Source organism: Puma concolor, chromosome E3 (genome assembly GCF_028749965.1).
Source record: "Puma concolor isolate L17-30 chromosome E3, mPumCon1.1.hap2, whole genome shotgun sequence".
Taxonomy (NCBI): Eukaryota; Metazoa; Chordata; class Mammalia; order Carnivora; family Felidae; genus Puma; species Puma concolor.
In genome coordinates, this window is record NC_141682.1 from 31,581,059 (window position 1) to 31,596,291 (window position 15,233).

A 15,233-nucleotide genomic window follows, 5' to 3' on the forward strand; every position below is an offset into this window, starting at 1 on the left:
TTTTTTAACGTTACTCAGTTTTGAGAGACAGAGCCAGAGTGCAAGCAGGGGAGGGGCAATGAAAGAGGAGACAGAGACTCCGAAGCAGGCTCTGGGCTCTGAGCTGTCAACGCAGAACCCAACGTGGGGCTCAAACCCATGAGCCCAGATGTGGGCTGAAGTCAGCGGCTTAGCCAACTGAGACACCCAGGTGCCCCTCAAGAATTTTTATAGAGCTTAACCTGGCACTTCCTTCCATTTTGCTTCCCTGAGGGTTATGGGTGGGGTTGAAAGTTCCAGTCCTCTAATCACTTGGTCTTTCTAGTAGACAGAGGCTCTCAGAGGCCCCATCCTGGTCTCATTAGCATAAACTCTGGTGTGCTCAGAAGGGGCTCCTTAGGGGTGCCTGGGTGGCTCAGTTGGTTAAGCATCTGACTCTTGATTTTGATTCGGGTCATGATGTCACGGTTTGTGAGTTTGAGCCACGGGTCAGGCTCTGCACTAACATCACAGAGCCTGCTTGAGATTCTCTCTCTCTCCCCTTCTCTGTGCCCCTTCCCCACTCATTCTATTTTCTCTCTCTCTCTCTCTCTCTCTCTCTCAAAGTAGATAAATAAACTTTAACAAAAAAGGTGGGAGGGCTCCTTGTGAATAACAAAAGACACTCCTGTCTCTCAGGCAATTCCAAGGGTTTTAGGAGATAAGTGCTGGGAATTGGGGACAAGAGCCAAATGTTTTTCTTATATACCACCACCCTGGCCTAAGCCAAGACCAGTTAGGGACTTCTTTTGACAGAATGTGACTGGGACTAAAGGAGTAATGATGTCTGTTACCAAGTGTTGTGTGATTCATTATTTCTAGTTTTGTCATCATCCCCATTGGCTTCTTTTACTGTTGCCTTGGAAGAAGGATGAAGTCTTTGGCACTGATTCAGAAAAGACAATGCAGAAAAGCATGGAAGCCAGTGATGTGGCCAGAGGTGACCAAAACCAAGGCAACACTGGAGTAGTAAATGAGAAGGGACTGGCAACAATGAAGTGATTGAATTCTGGAACACTTGGATTCACTTTGTACAAGTTTATTGAGTGCCAGCTATGTGCTGAGCCCTGGGACAGACTGCTTATTAGTGAAGTACTCAGGAGAGGGGTGGATCTCTTGCAGTTACACAGAATGGGGTTATGTGATGGGCAAGATTCTAACATGCCCCCCCCCCCCAGATTCCTGTCCTCCTGCCCCATAAATGCTCTATATAATCCCCTCCATTTGAGAGTGGGTGGGCCTCGTGTATATGGTTACATGATTAGGTCACTCATCACTTGACTTCAAGTTCATCAAATGAGAGAGCATCTGGGTAAGCCTGACCTAATCAGGTGAGTCTTGAAAAAAGACAGGGCTCTTTCCATAAAGAGAGTCAAAACAGGAGAAGGACTCACTGTGCCCTTACTGGCTTAAAGATGGGGAGACAGGTGGTGAGGAATGGAGGTGGCTTCTTGGCGCTGGGAGCAGCCCTTGGCTGCAAGGCAAGGAAACAAACATGGCAGTCTTACGGTTGCAAGGAACTGAATTCAGCCAACAGTCTGAGCTTGGAAGTCACTTCATACCCAGAGCCTCCACAGTGGAACACAGCTAAGCCAACACCTTGTTTCAGCCTCATGAGACCCTGAGCAGACAACTCAGCCATACCATGCATGGACTTTGTTTTCAGTGCCTATGATAACTTGTTGTGTAGAACCAACACAGGGGAAATAGGTTGTTTTGAGTATTAAATGAAAGGCTGGTGCCACAAAGCTGAAGAACTTAGAGATGATTTGGGTAAATGCTGAGTCTCTCTTGGAGATGCTGAAAACAGATCTGGAGGATATAAAACACAATTTAACAATGAGTATCTTTTGGGGAAGGGTAGATTGTATGGGGTTATTTCTTCCCTTTGCTTTTCTCTCCCTTTGAATATGTCTCACTTTTGTAACAAGACAAAAATAAAGAAAACAATGTCCAGGTAAACACAAGACAGATGTCAGGTGGACAGAGCCCGGTGGTGTCTCTGCAGAGTACACAAAAATTTCTGCACTGGCTGGCATATCAAAGCTTCATTCGCCTCAGGCAAACATTTGAATATCTGAGCCCCGTCAGCTCATGGATGCTGTTCAGAGAAGATACTCAGAGCAATATCTTGGACTTGATGGAGCCCACTCATTTCAGGGGTAAGAGAACTGGTTCTGGAGAGACTAAATTATTTACTCAAGGCCACACAACAGATTCACAGTAAGTTAGGATAGGAGCCCACAGTCACCAACTTCAAGTCCTGGACATCATCCTCTTTACTCCAGAGTTACCATAAGATCATTTGATTTTAGAGCTGGCAGGAAGCTTTCTGCTCATCTGGAGTGAGACCCTCACCAGACAGATGAGGAAACAGAGACACGGGACCCATGAAATGATAGTGCTAAGAATTCTGGACAGATAGTGGAAGTTACAGGGTGAGAATTCAAACTTCACTCTGCAATCCAGTTGTCTTATATCAACCATTTCCAAGGTGGTTTTCTCCAGTCTACTGGAATATTCACAACATTAAGAAACCCCATTTTATTTATTTATTTATTTATTTATTTATTTATTTATTTATTTATTCATTCATTCATTCATTCATTCATTCACTCACTCACTCACTCACTCACTCACTCACTCACCTGACTCTTCTGGTAGGGAGTAACACACATGTGCCCCTTGCATGGTGCTTTCGCCTGAGGATATATGTTATATGCACCCCACCAAATTTGGAGGCTCCCTGTACCTCAGTGATGGTTCTAGGGGAACATGTGCACAATGCATTTGAGTGTGACATCAAAGGCCACATTTTACTAGTGGGTGGGTCTGGGTCCTTGACGAGTACCCTCTCCTGGGGACCCTTTCCCGTGGCCTCCACAGAAAGGCCAACCAAGCAACACCAGCTCAGACCTGGCTCTGCAGATGCAGTCCTGTTAGAAAATAGAGTGAGCAAAAAAACCCCACGTGAAAGTTGGGACCCCACATGGGCATTCCTATGCTTGTCAGGCATTTCGGTTTTTTTCCCTGCCTCCTGCCGATCAGACATTTCTTTCAGTGTGACTGGAAAGGATCTGCTCCAACCTGGGATTTGTTTATGCAGATGCCCCAAGGCAACTGACGAAGTGGAAAACACGACCCACGAGAGATTTTATGAGATTTCAGGCAAGAGTTGTGTAGTAGAATGGGCTGGAAGAAAGGGAAGAGAACTATTTGCTCATACACACTGCATGGCACACATTGCCCTGGGTCCTTTGACATACCCCAAGATAATATAAATTAAAATGTACTGAATGTTTACTGTGTTCATTGGACGAAGTTCATGGAGCCCAAGGATGGCACATCAGAATTGTGTGGAGTTCAGAAAGAGCACCACCTGGCACAGTCCGTGAATGTTGAGCTCCAACCAAATATATGTCATCTCGGAAGGGAAAGGTTCACTTCCAAGTGCTCTCTAGGTTTGCATTAATTGGTGCCAGTTTAATCAGCATTGAAAATGGTGTGGAAACAGACTCTGTCCTCGCCTGGTGTGTCGGAAGAATAGAGAGTGGATCACTGCTTTTCCCTGAAGCAAATCTGAGCTTGTTGGCTTGGAGTAGCCATAACACCATCTTGTGAGCAGACTCAGTGTCTGTCTGAGACGATTTCACAGTGTTTGTCATCTGCAGGACCTCAGTTGTTCCCAGACAAGGCTGACTATGATACATCCTGATGCTGGAGAGGAAATGAGCATGGGGGTGGGGGTCAGGGACAGTTCACCACACCAGTGCATTTCTTGGGGGTAATTCCAATTTCTTGAGATCTCCAATCCCATCTTTCCCCCATCCCTCTCTCTTTCCATTGTGGCCATACTTTTATTGGTTTCTCTAGTGAAACACCCTTTCTCTTATTTCGGTGCATCTGAAACAGCTCTTTCTCCTACGTGGAGTATTTCTACCCTCCTTAACATCGCTTCTTCCACAAATGATCTGTGCTAACACAAGCTGCTTCCAGGCTCAGGTAAAATGTCACTTCTTCAGGGGAAGTCATTTCGGACTCCTTCATCCCCTAAGATTAGCTTAGATCCTGTGGCATGTTTCCTCCTCACCTCCAGGCTTCCCTCCTAGGCTCCGTGAGGGGAACATCACCTCTCCCTGCTTAGCTAAATATCCCACATGACCCGTGGTGAAAAGCACACAATGGACCTAGAGTCACCACCTGTTGAGTGAGTTTTGCATCACGTTCTTATCAACAGTGGCAGGGATAGTGTGGCTTTCAGTAAACATTCACAGGATAAAACAGAACAGAGGTTAATAGCTCTGCCTAGTGGGCCAGATCCAGCCTGCCCCTTGGTTTTATTGGAAGTGGTTTTATTGGAACACAGTGATGACCATTTGTTTATGGGATAGTCTATGGCTTATCTTGTGCTACAAAAGCAGACTTGGGTAGCTGCAGCAAAGACTATTTACTCTGGCCAATTCCTGGTCTAGATTTTTTTTTCAAGTACAAAAAGTGATATAAAGTAAATAACCACTCTCAAATGCTTCCTCTCCTTTTGGTTACTGAATCCCTTCCTATAACCACATTCAGTCTTCTCATTAATCTTTAAACTCCTGAGTTCCATGCCTTACACACTAAAAATGGCTAGAGTTTAAAAATTTTAAATGTTTAGGAGAAAATAATTGTATCTCGGGCCAAAAGTCATTCAGAAACATTTCTAACTTTGAGATTTCTTCCACCCTCTGCTTCTTCCCTGCCTAATTAAATTTACTAACTTCCAAGGCACAGATCAAATTTTCCTCTTCCTGCAGCCCTTCACTTCTTTCAGGCTCTCAGAATGCCTCTTCCTCTGAGGTTATTCCTATAAAACTTAATGCATGAGCCATTTATTTGTGGTTCCCTGGTGACAGCTTTTATGTTGCCTTATGCCATTATTTAATGTATATTAATTTTATTTTCCCAATTAGAAGCTAAACCCCTGAGGGTGAGGTCATTAAGTACAAAGCTTGAACTAAAACTGTTATCAAATGTAATTTGTGTCTTCATGATCCAACTTGTACACATGGGCTTATAGAAGATTGAAGATCCACATTTCTCTAGTTTTTCTTTGACTACTCAGAAAGAGCCACCAAGCCCCCTCGCGTACATCTGGGAATCTCCCAAAGCTGGTCTCATTTGTGCTCATTAACCAGGCTGTCAGCAGAATGCTGTGTGGTATGCAATGTGTTCCTTCTCTTTGGCTCTGCCCTTTGCTGTGGATTCTGCCTCTTGGGTTGGGCAGATGTCTCAGTGGAACCATGCCAAGTCTCCTGTGTTCTTAAGGTTGGTTTGAGACTTGCAGGACTTAAGATGCTAGAGCCATATTGTATGTCTGTGGGGTCATGCAAAAGGTAAATAGAATCATCCACCCCCTCCTGCGGTTCTCCAGGGCTCAGACAGGAGTCTCTGGGGCTGGTTGGGGGATCCAAGCTGACTCTTTGTTATGTACTTCATTTCTACTGTGATAGTGGGTCTCCAAAGATGCCTTACCCCCAAGAACCTCACTTTCTCATATCCATGCCTTTAAATAGTCTCCCACAGTGAATCTGGGCTGGCCCTGTGTAACTAATAGAACATACCAGAAATAATGCATGACTTCCAAAGCTAGGTTCAAGGAGGGTTTGCAGTGTTATAGCAAATACTCAGTGCCCAGGAAGAGACAAGTGACACTCACTCAGGGAATCAGAAAAGACTATTTAGTTTGCACTGGTGCCGGCCCAGCAGTGTCACCTCCAAAAGTTGAGCCCCGAGTCCTGGTGTGGGCCTTCTTTTATGCTTGGCTAGCTTCTGGGTACTTGGAAACGTTCTATTGGCTACACAGGGCAGGGTGGGGTTGGGAGGGTTACTATTGGTTGTGCTATGCAGGCAGTTGGCTCATGCAAGAGGCAAGCAAGATTACAGAAGCCAAAAGCATCTGGCTGCCCCCCCCCCCTCTTTTTGTAATCTGCTTTTGCCAGCTTTCCTTCTCAGCAACTTCTACCTTGAACACTTGCTCCAGGGGAAGTCAGCTATCACTTAACTAGGTTGAATATCTTGAGGACCACCCTATTGAGAGGAAGCCCAAGCTGGTCATATGGAGGAAAGCAACTGCCAGTAGCCCCCAAATGTCTCAGCCATCTCATCCCAAGCACCTGGCTTGTGAGGTGCTCATCTGGAACATTCCAATTTCAGCAGGTGCCCCGTGGTGAAGAATTTAGGCCCCACATACATCCCCAGTTGAGCCATTCCTGCCATCTCTAGACAGATTATACCAGACACTGTGGAACATGGATATACAAGGAAGGACAAACTATCCTTTCATGTGCTTTCAAATTTTCGACCCGCAGTCGTGAGCATATTAAAATGGCTGTGCCGTTTTGCCACTAAGTTTGGATCTGTTGTGTTACGCGGCAATAAAAAACTGGAACACCTCTTTCTACTTCTTTTCTTGAAGGATCGTTGCTAAAAAAATATATATATATGTGTGTAAGAGCAAATCAGACATGCCTAGACAAGGCATAGTCTCAGAGATAAATATAATTTAGTTTTAGGCTAGGGTCGCCACTCCAAAACATATCAGGTATCTGTTGAATGGATGAGTAAAGGAAGAAAAGAAGGAAGGGTTTAAAGAAGGAAGGAAGGAAGAATGACAGTGAGAGCCTCCTGGTTGCAGCAAGAAAAACACCAGATGGGGCTTCTGTATTTGGTGTAAACCTTCCTAAAGGTTGGACAGTGTTTGATAAATAAATTGAGTTTGATAAATAAGTTGTAATTACCATGTCAGTAGGGCAACCCACCAAACCCTCCTCTCTCTGCTCTTAGGAATTAATCTGCCCGTTGTCTCCAGGGAAGCTGCAATGGGGTGTTCCTTGAGCTGGGGTGCCCCTGCATCCTCCCAGCACCCTGCACTGGTTGACTTTGCAGATGGTGACTCCCAAAATAACCTGTGAGGGTGAGGTCTGTCCCATGGGTGTGATGCCCATGACCATGCCATTCAGTGAAGCTCCCTCTGGTTTAGGAACAGGGATATGGTGATGTGAACAGGTTGAAAGAGACCAACAGACAAGACTTGCAGAAGGAAACCAAGATGCTAGGACTGGAGAAAACAGAGGAAGTAGTTTTGGCCCCGATTCTGACTACTTCCTATTTCCCATCCAGTTCTTCGGAGTAACGCTCTTGTCCTTTCGTGGACAGAATCAGTCTCCAGTTCTCTTTTTTCCCACAAGAAACCTCCCGAATAACACAAGTGGCAAGTAGAGAAAGTTGGCTTCCATTTCACTTTATAAGTGCCTCCACCTCTGAATTCCCCCCATGACAAAACATGCCATAAAACGTGAAACATGTATCATTCCCTCCTTTGGGTGCCAACCATCTTTCAACACATTGTCATGAATCCTGCACTGTCCTCTAACCTCCTGAAATGACTGCTTCCATCCCCATCTTCTCCAGTTGCTACAGAGTGATGCAAGCGGTGATTTATTCAAAGGGAGTCTTAGGCAAGCATGAAGTTATAGCCCTAGTAACATTCTCCATGGCTGCCCGAAATTTTTGATAAACAGCCTTTCTCCAACGTACTCGATATTGGATTTGGATTTAAACATTTTCTTTTCTTCCAGAGCTAACCTAAGGGAGTTTCTCCCAATTCCTGTGGTTTCCAGGTTTCAGGGGACTAAACTCAATGAGTCAAAGTGTTCCTGGGTGTCCCAGGTCCTACCATCATGAGATATGACGTCACGCGATGGTTAAGAGGTGGACCCTGCAGGTGGGCTGCTTTGGTTTGAGTAGCTGCTCTCTTGCTTCTCAGCTGTATGGTCAAGGTTAGGCAATTAAGCTTTCCAGTCTTGTTTTACCTTCTAAGGAGGGGGTGACAACTGTATTCACTTTGTGATGTTGAAAGACTCAAATAACTAATGCATAAAAGTGCAAGACTCTAAGTGAGCCTGTGATGAAGTGCCAGGCCCTGTTGCTATCATTTGTATATATTTCTGCCTGCATTTAGCTCATCTCTTAACCTGGTGTGAATTTGCTTTATTATTATTATTTTTCTACCTTTGGAGATTTTATTCACGTGTACATCATATATATATTATGTATATGTATGTGTATATAACATATATACACAAGGGTGCATAGGTCATAAGAGGGCAGGGCCGTGAGTTTTCACCAACTGATCACAGTCATGGAACCAGCCCCAGATCAAGAAACAGAACATCACCTGGACCCAAGAACTTGACTCCCCCTCACACTTTCTTCTAGTCACTACTCCCCGAGGAGATGTGCTGTTCTGATTTTGAGTGCTATGGGTTAGTTTTGCCTGTTGTTCAATTTTACATAATCTCCTACATGTACTCATCTGTGTCTGGCTCACTTTGATCAATATTTGATTTGTATAATCCACCCATGTTGTCACATGTCTAGCAGCCCTTTATGTATGACATCCCACCCTGGGAATATACCATGGTTTGTGTAGCTGTTGTCTCGGTGATGGATGTTCATGTCACCTGCAGCTTGGGAATGTCACAAAGAGTGCTAGACTCTCCTGAATGTGTCTTTGGGTGGACAGAGGCACGCGTTACTCTTGGCAATGGGATGGGTGGCTCTTAGAGGATGTGTGGCTTTAGTAGACAATGCCCAACAGTTTTTCAAAGCTGTTGTGCCACTTAACACTCCTGTTGCATGTGAGACCTCTACTTGTTCCTCATTTCTGCCACTAGTATTTTCTGTCTTTTCCATATGAGCTGTTTTGGTAGGTGTGTTGGCTTCCCTTTTGAAAATCAGTTTGGCAAAGAGCAATGAAAAGGACGCTGTAGAAATGAATGAATGAATGAATGAATGAATGAATGTGATTTGAGCCCCTACCTCTAATTTACATGTTCACTTCCTAGATATGCGATGAAGGCATCATTTGACGTCTCCTTGCTTATTTCCTTGTGTTGAAAATGAGGCTAATAATGTCCCCAGGGAATTTATAGCCCTTGTTTCAAGGAATGCTGTGTGGGCATTTGTGAACTCCTACTCCATCCTGCTTTCAAGTCCATTTTCTCCCTGGATGCTAGAACTTACTCATCTGCTGGGGCTGTGCACCAATAACAAATTGTAATCATTAGGTCGAGGTAGTAATTTCTGTGGTTGGAAAGTCAGGGCTTAATGGGTCATGCTGGTCTCTCAACAGGACTTTTGAATATAAGATCGCAGCACTGAGAGGTGGTATAGGGTTTGTTTTCCTCCTATTTACTAAATTAAGAAGTGAAAATAGAACCTGGTGATCATTTAAAACTGTAAACATATTTTAGGACACCCAATTTTATCTCATTTGTTGGCCAAGTGTGATATCTCAGCCATGAGAAAGCAAAACTTAACTCACTGGGGGAAAAGCCACAAAAAGGACTTTCCAAGACGATCTTTCAATGGTCAGACACACAGAACAGATTCATCCTGTCATAGAAATCTCCAAGTGGCCCTGTAGTTGCCTTCAGTTGCTACACTTTCAGGATGAGTTGAGATAATGTGATAAAATGACCCAGATTCAGCTTAGGGAAATCTCATTGCCTCTTCTCCTTGGTACCTATAGCATTGACTAGCTGATTCAGACATCTGCACATGTAACTCAACATCAGAGACCCTTCCATTCACTCTATAAGCCAGTGGTCTCCAGTGTTTTCGAGAGACAAATTGCTTGTTTTCAGAGCTGCAAGGAGCCCCAGAAATAGTTCCATCTGCTTGTTTTACAAATGATTAAAAACTGCTGACACGAGATGATAAATGACTTACACAAGGTTAAATTTAGTGACAGGCTCTGTCTGTCCAAATTTCCTGATTTTTGATGATTGGATTTACTTTAGATTCCATGAGGAACTTTGAAGGTGACGTGAAACTGACAGGACCATAATTATGATTGCATAGGGGTCTCTTTCTGCTGAAAACATATTACAGACTGCTCCTTATCCTTCACAGTCCGATGAAATGTCTCCTCTGTGATCATTTCTCTGAGTTTTCACTTGATCCAGATTAAATTAACCCCTCCTTTATTTGTGCGCCTAATGTTGCATAATTCTGTGTTATACCATCTCATTCATGCGTGTGTTATTTATTTATTTATTCAGAGATGTATGCATGAGTGCATTCCCCAAGCATATCACATTTTATTACAGTTTGTTACCTAATTGTCCCTTTTTCTTCTTGAACCTGAGAGTTGCTTGAAGTCAGGGGTCGCAAGAAGTTCACCTTTGCATCTTGCTTAATGGCAATCACACTGAGAAAAATATAGACAGAGACACAGGGAAAGACACAGAGAGAGAGAGAAAGAAAGAGAAGAGGGATGGAAGAAAGAGAATGTGGGAAGGAGAAGGAAGAGAGAGGAAAGAAAAAAAGGGAATTTAGGAGATGTTATGGACATCTGTTGTTTGCCTACTGAGTGTCTGTATTCCCTTCCTCTGTCTTTAGCATCTATATTTTTATCTGAGAAACCACCCCTCTCTACTCCCACCCAGCCCATGTATCTCATGTGGGGCTGACCTCACAGTCTCTCACTCCAGGCATGAACACACAAGTCACGTTGTCCACTCGGCATGTTCCCCTCTTTGATCACAATGATGAGCAAGTCAGACTGGCCTAACACAATTCTGGGAATTTTATTAGAACTACTGAAAAGGGAAACTCTCTCCATCAGTTTCAAGGGAGTTGGTCTGCCAGCAACAATTTTGTCACCAGGAGGGGAAGAATCTGCCAGTGAATGAAACTTACTCTGATAGAAGCAGAGATGGAAACGGATCCAGTTCCTGATGCTGTGATTTGAGGCCCTGTATCCAGCTGTGACTGAATCTGATTTGTGAATCTAGTTCCATAAGCCAGTGTATTTCCATTTGGCTGCTGAAACCAGTTTGAGTTAGCTTTCTTTCACCTGTAACCAAGAGAGTTCCAATTACTATGAATTATAAGTGAGAGAAGAAAGAAAAAGGAGAGGTTAGGGCACCCCTGCTGGTTAATCCCCTCCAGTTATTGGGTACTTCTGGTCTAACACATCAGCAGAGCTACTGAATGGACTTTTCTGTTAAGCAGGAGGGGAAGGCCATGCCAGGACAGACCCATGGTAGAAGTATGTTTGGACACTGATCTCCTTCTCAGCCCTTTGCAAATACTCTACCTACCTCTGTACTTAGGAATGGCAAAGTCATAAGTAAAATCCCTTTCCCTTTTTTATATACAGCAACTTGAACCATACAATGAGTGTTTGACCTATATTTTCAAGGCCTCTTCTATTTTTGACACCGCAGGTTCAGCTGGTTCTCCTACCTGAAGTCTCATTTCCAGAGGTCTCCCAGAAGCCCACCATAGAGCATCTTGGGTGACCAACCATCACAGTTTTCCCAGGACTGAGGGGGAACCTGGAACATGGGACGTTCTGTGTTACGATTTATTGACCATTCATATCTGCTAAGAAGCTTGGACACTGTGACAGAGTCAGCTTGGTATCTCACCCACGTAAGTTTTCTCTGTCTCCTTCTTGCTACATTTTAGCTGGGCTGTAGCCAGTTTCTCTTGACAACAAGAGCAGTCACCTTTCTAAGTTCGAGCCTGTGGCCTGGACGCAGCAGTATCAGGTGTGATTTATAGGTTGTATTTTCAGAGAAAGGGGGTGCGCCTTTATTCCCCTTACCTTGCCTTCACTCATCCTATGGTTTGGAATTCAGATGTGTCGTCAGGCCATGTTTGCTGATGCAAAGTGGAACAGCCTATGGGGGCACGTGGGTGGCTCAGTCGTTGAGCGGTTGAGGGGTGAACATCTAACTCTTGATTTGGGCTCAGGTCAGGATCTCATGATTTGTGAGATGGAGCCCTGCATCAGGCTCTGTGCTGATTGCTTGGAACCTGCTTGAGATTCTCCCTCTCTCTCTCTCTCTCTCTCTCTCTCTCTCTCTGCGCCTCCCCCATGCTCTTTCTCTCTCTCTCTCTGTCAAAAGAAGAAGAAGAGAAGTTAAGTACTCTGCCCTTGACTGTTCACTTGGTCAATGACTGAACTTCTAGCAGACTCTGGTCTTCATTCACATACAATAGGGGCTCCTAATCCCCATGCTCTACTGCCATTTCCACTTTTCCTTTTTATGGAGTGCCTTCTAACATTCACAGTCTTCTATAATTGTTACTCAGTCAAGGAGGCAGGAACTACTATTGTCCTTATTAGCCAGATCAGTTAGGTAAGTTGCCTAAAGTCATCCTGTGAATTAGCAGTGGACCTGGGATGAAAATCCCAGTCTCCAGACCTGGAAGCTTTGCCTTTTCACTTGCCTCCACCAACAGAGCTCATGTAGAACACCAGCACATGTACCAAGTAACTCCCCCAGCCCCTCCTGATATTTTTAAAAATACACTAAGCAACTCAATCAGGTTTTAAATTCAAGAACATCTCACGGCAGTTGCTTTGTTTGAATTAAGGTGCCTGTGACAGAAAAAAATAATTTGTTCATCAAACATAAATAAAGTTATGGTCCCTTTCAGTCTCCCTTCTTCCAGACAGTATCTTTCTCACTATGTTTATTAATAATTTTTATCAGTGAAAGGGAATTTACTTAAAACACCAGCTCTTTGAGCAAACACATGGTATAATTCAGGCGCAACCTGGGGCTTTGTTTATTGAGATTTAACAGTGGTATAGAATTCTTATCATCAACTTAGCATCCTTGAAACAGCCAGCATCAGCTCCCTGATGGTAAAGTTTCTGACAGACACTCTATTTTTCCTGCATATTTTCCAAACCGTAGGTTCTAATTCTGTGTTCTAGTTAATTAGCATCGTCTGTAATTTTAGACAGCCCCTCTCTGTTTAAGGCACCCAGAATTCCATCTTTGTTTCCAAAGGTGGCTGTGTGTTGCGCCGGGAGGTGCTTAGCTGCCGAAATAAATAAATGACATATCACTCGTGAAAGGCACGGTTGCTTCATTGGGCAGATGTCTCTTGGTGGTGGTGACTAAATATAGCATGCCAATTTTAGGGCAAAAATGCAATTTTAAAACGTAATGATAAAACTATTGATTGGAAAGATGTCACTTTGATTTCCTGGTCACTGCGATTATAGAGACATTTGCCCTTTCAGGCATGGGAATATTTAACCCCTGAAAACTACTATTTTATCATGAACAGATTTCACACTGAAAAACAACTTGAAAGGCTTGTCTCCTCTGAGGTCTGGTCTTTTGAGTATAGCTGTGAAAACATGGTCAGGGGAAAGGAAAGGAGAGGAAAGGAGAGGAAAGGAGAGGAAGGAGGAAGGAGGAAGGACCTACGTACTGTGGGAGGTACCGTCTTAAATAATACTGACATCACTAAAAGTAGAATGGTTGCTGCCCTGTTTCAAAGTTCACTACATGCCAGACACTTTGCCCAGCACTTTATTTGTATTATGGGTTCATTCAGTTTTCACAACATGCCCAGGATCAGAGGAAGATGAATTTGATGTGAAGCAAACAAAGTTTACGTTTTAGGGCCCCCTCACTTGCGTGGACATTTTCTGAGGCTCTAGGATCACTGCCATTCGTTTGTCTGTTTCATTGTTTTTTTAATTTGCAAAAGTAAATGTTTTTTTTTTAATCTCAGTCATAATTTTATTTTTTATTTTTTTAAAATATAATTTATTGTCACGTTGGCTAACATACAGTGTATACAGTGTGCTCTTGGTTTTGGGGGTAGATTCCCGTGGTTCATCGCTTACATACAACACCCAATGTTCATCCCAACAAGTGCCCTCCTCGATGCCCATCACCCATTTTCCCCTCTCCCCCTTCCGCCCCCATCAACCCTCAGTTTGTTCTATTTAAGAGTCTCTTATGGTTTGCCTCCCTCCCTCTTTGTTGGTAACTATTTTTCCCAGTTTGCTTCTCCCATGGTCTTCTGTTAAATTCCTCAAGATCCACATATGAGTGAAAACATATGATATCTGTCCTTCTCTCACTGACTTATTTCACTCAGCATAATATCTTCCAGTTCTATCCACGTTGCTGCAAATGGCATGGTTTCATTCTTTTTCATTGCCAAATAGTATTCCAATTAAAAATAGAACTACTCTACAACCCAGCAATGGCACTCCTAGGAATTTATCCAAAGGATACAGGAGTGCTGATTCATAGGGGCACATGTACCCCAATGTTTATAGCAACACTTTCAACAATAGCCAAATTATGGAAAAGGCCCAAATGTCTGTCAACTGATGGATAGATAAAGATGATGTGGTTTATATATGCGAACATCAACGTTTTAACTGCAGTGGTTTAAGATGGCTAAGTCTTTCCCCTGGGACATCTTCTTTGTTATACATCCCTCTGTGTTGGTTACTGGTGGAAACATTGAGAGCATTTGGAATTTGGATTTGGGATTCCGCTCCAGGAATAGATTAGGATGGGCTTAGTGGGATATGTTTATGTGGTTCTCACTCATTCCCAACCCACCAGAGGAGGGAATGGGGAGAGCTTCCAGGAACATTCCTGCCCCTAGTGTGCTGACTCACCTGGTGTATTGATACAAAACAGCAGGCCCGGAGGTGGTATTGCAGTGGGAACTGAAAGAAATGTAGGTAACACAGGAGAAATTAGGCTTGAATTTCATGGAGTCAGAAGCTAGTCGTTGGGAAAATTCTTCTAAAACATAGATCTCATGTATGAAAAAAAACCTCCTCGTTGGAGATTTCCCCAAATTTGATGACAATCCTAAAAATGTACACGATGTTACCAACAGTGAGTTGTGAAGCTGAAAGTAAATTTTCTAAGCCATGAATAATAATTTTAATTTTCTGTCAACCATACTCAAAAAAAAGAATTGTTTGTTCTCTGTAGAAAATGCTGTTTTAAATTATTGTTATATTGAAGACAGAGCATGCAGATGGAACATAAAGGATACAAATATTATAGAGGTTTATTAGTTATTAATAAGAACTATTTATTATTATTATTATTATTATTATTATTATTATTAAATTTTAAATACACTCTATGACCAGCAGAGAGCCCAACATGGGGCTTGAACTCACTACCCTGAGATTAAGACTTGAGGTGAGATCAAGAGTCAGTCGCTTAACTGACTGAACCACTCAGGCACCCCAAGAACTATTATTTTTAAAAATCTTCTAATGTTTGGGCATTTATAAACCTTTAAAAGTTAGAATCTACTGTTACTTCCTAAAGAGAATTACCAACTTTTTTTTTTTTTAATTTTTTTTTCAACGTTTA

At 43.2% G+C, this 15,233-nt stretch overlaps 1 protein-coding gene across 1 annotated transcript in view; it reads right to left on the reverse strand.

Moving 5' to 3' along the window:
* Positions 1 to 10,719: 10,719 nt before the first annotated feature.
* The window catches only part of SHISA9 (shisa family member 9), a 420,204-nt gene continuing 415,690 nt past the window's right edge, over positions 10,720 to 15,233 (reverse strand). Inside the window, exon 4 of the mRNA XM_086691202.1 lies at positions 10,720 to 10,918. Within this exon, the coding sequence (XP_086547328.1) occupies positions 10,758 to 10,918 (161 nt within the window). The 3' untranslated portion in view covers positions 10,720 to 10,757. The remainder of the gene's footprint in view (positions 10,919 to 15,233) is intronic.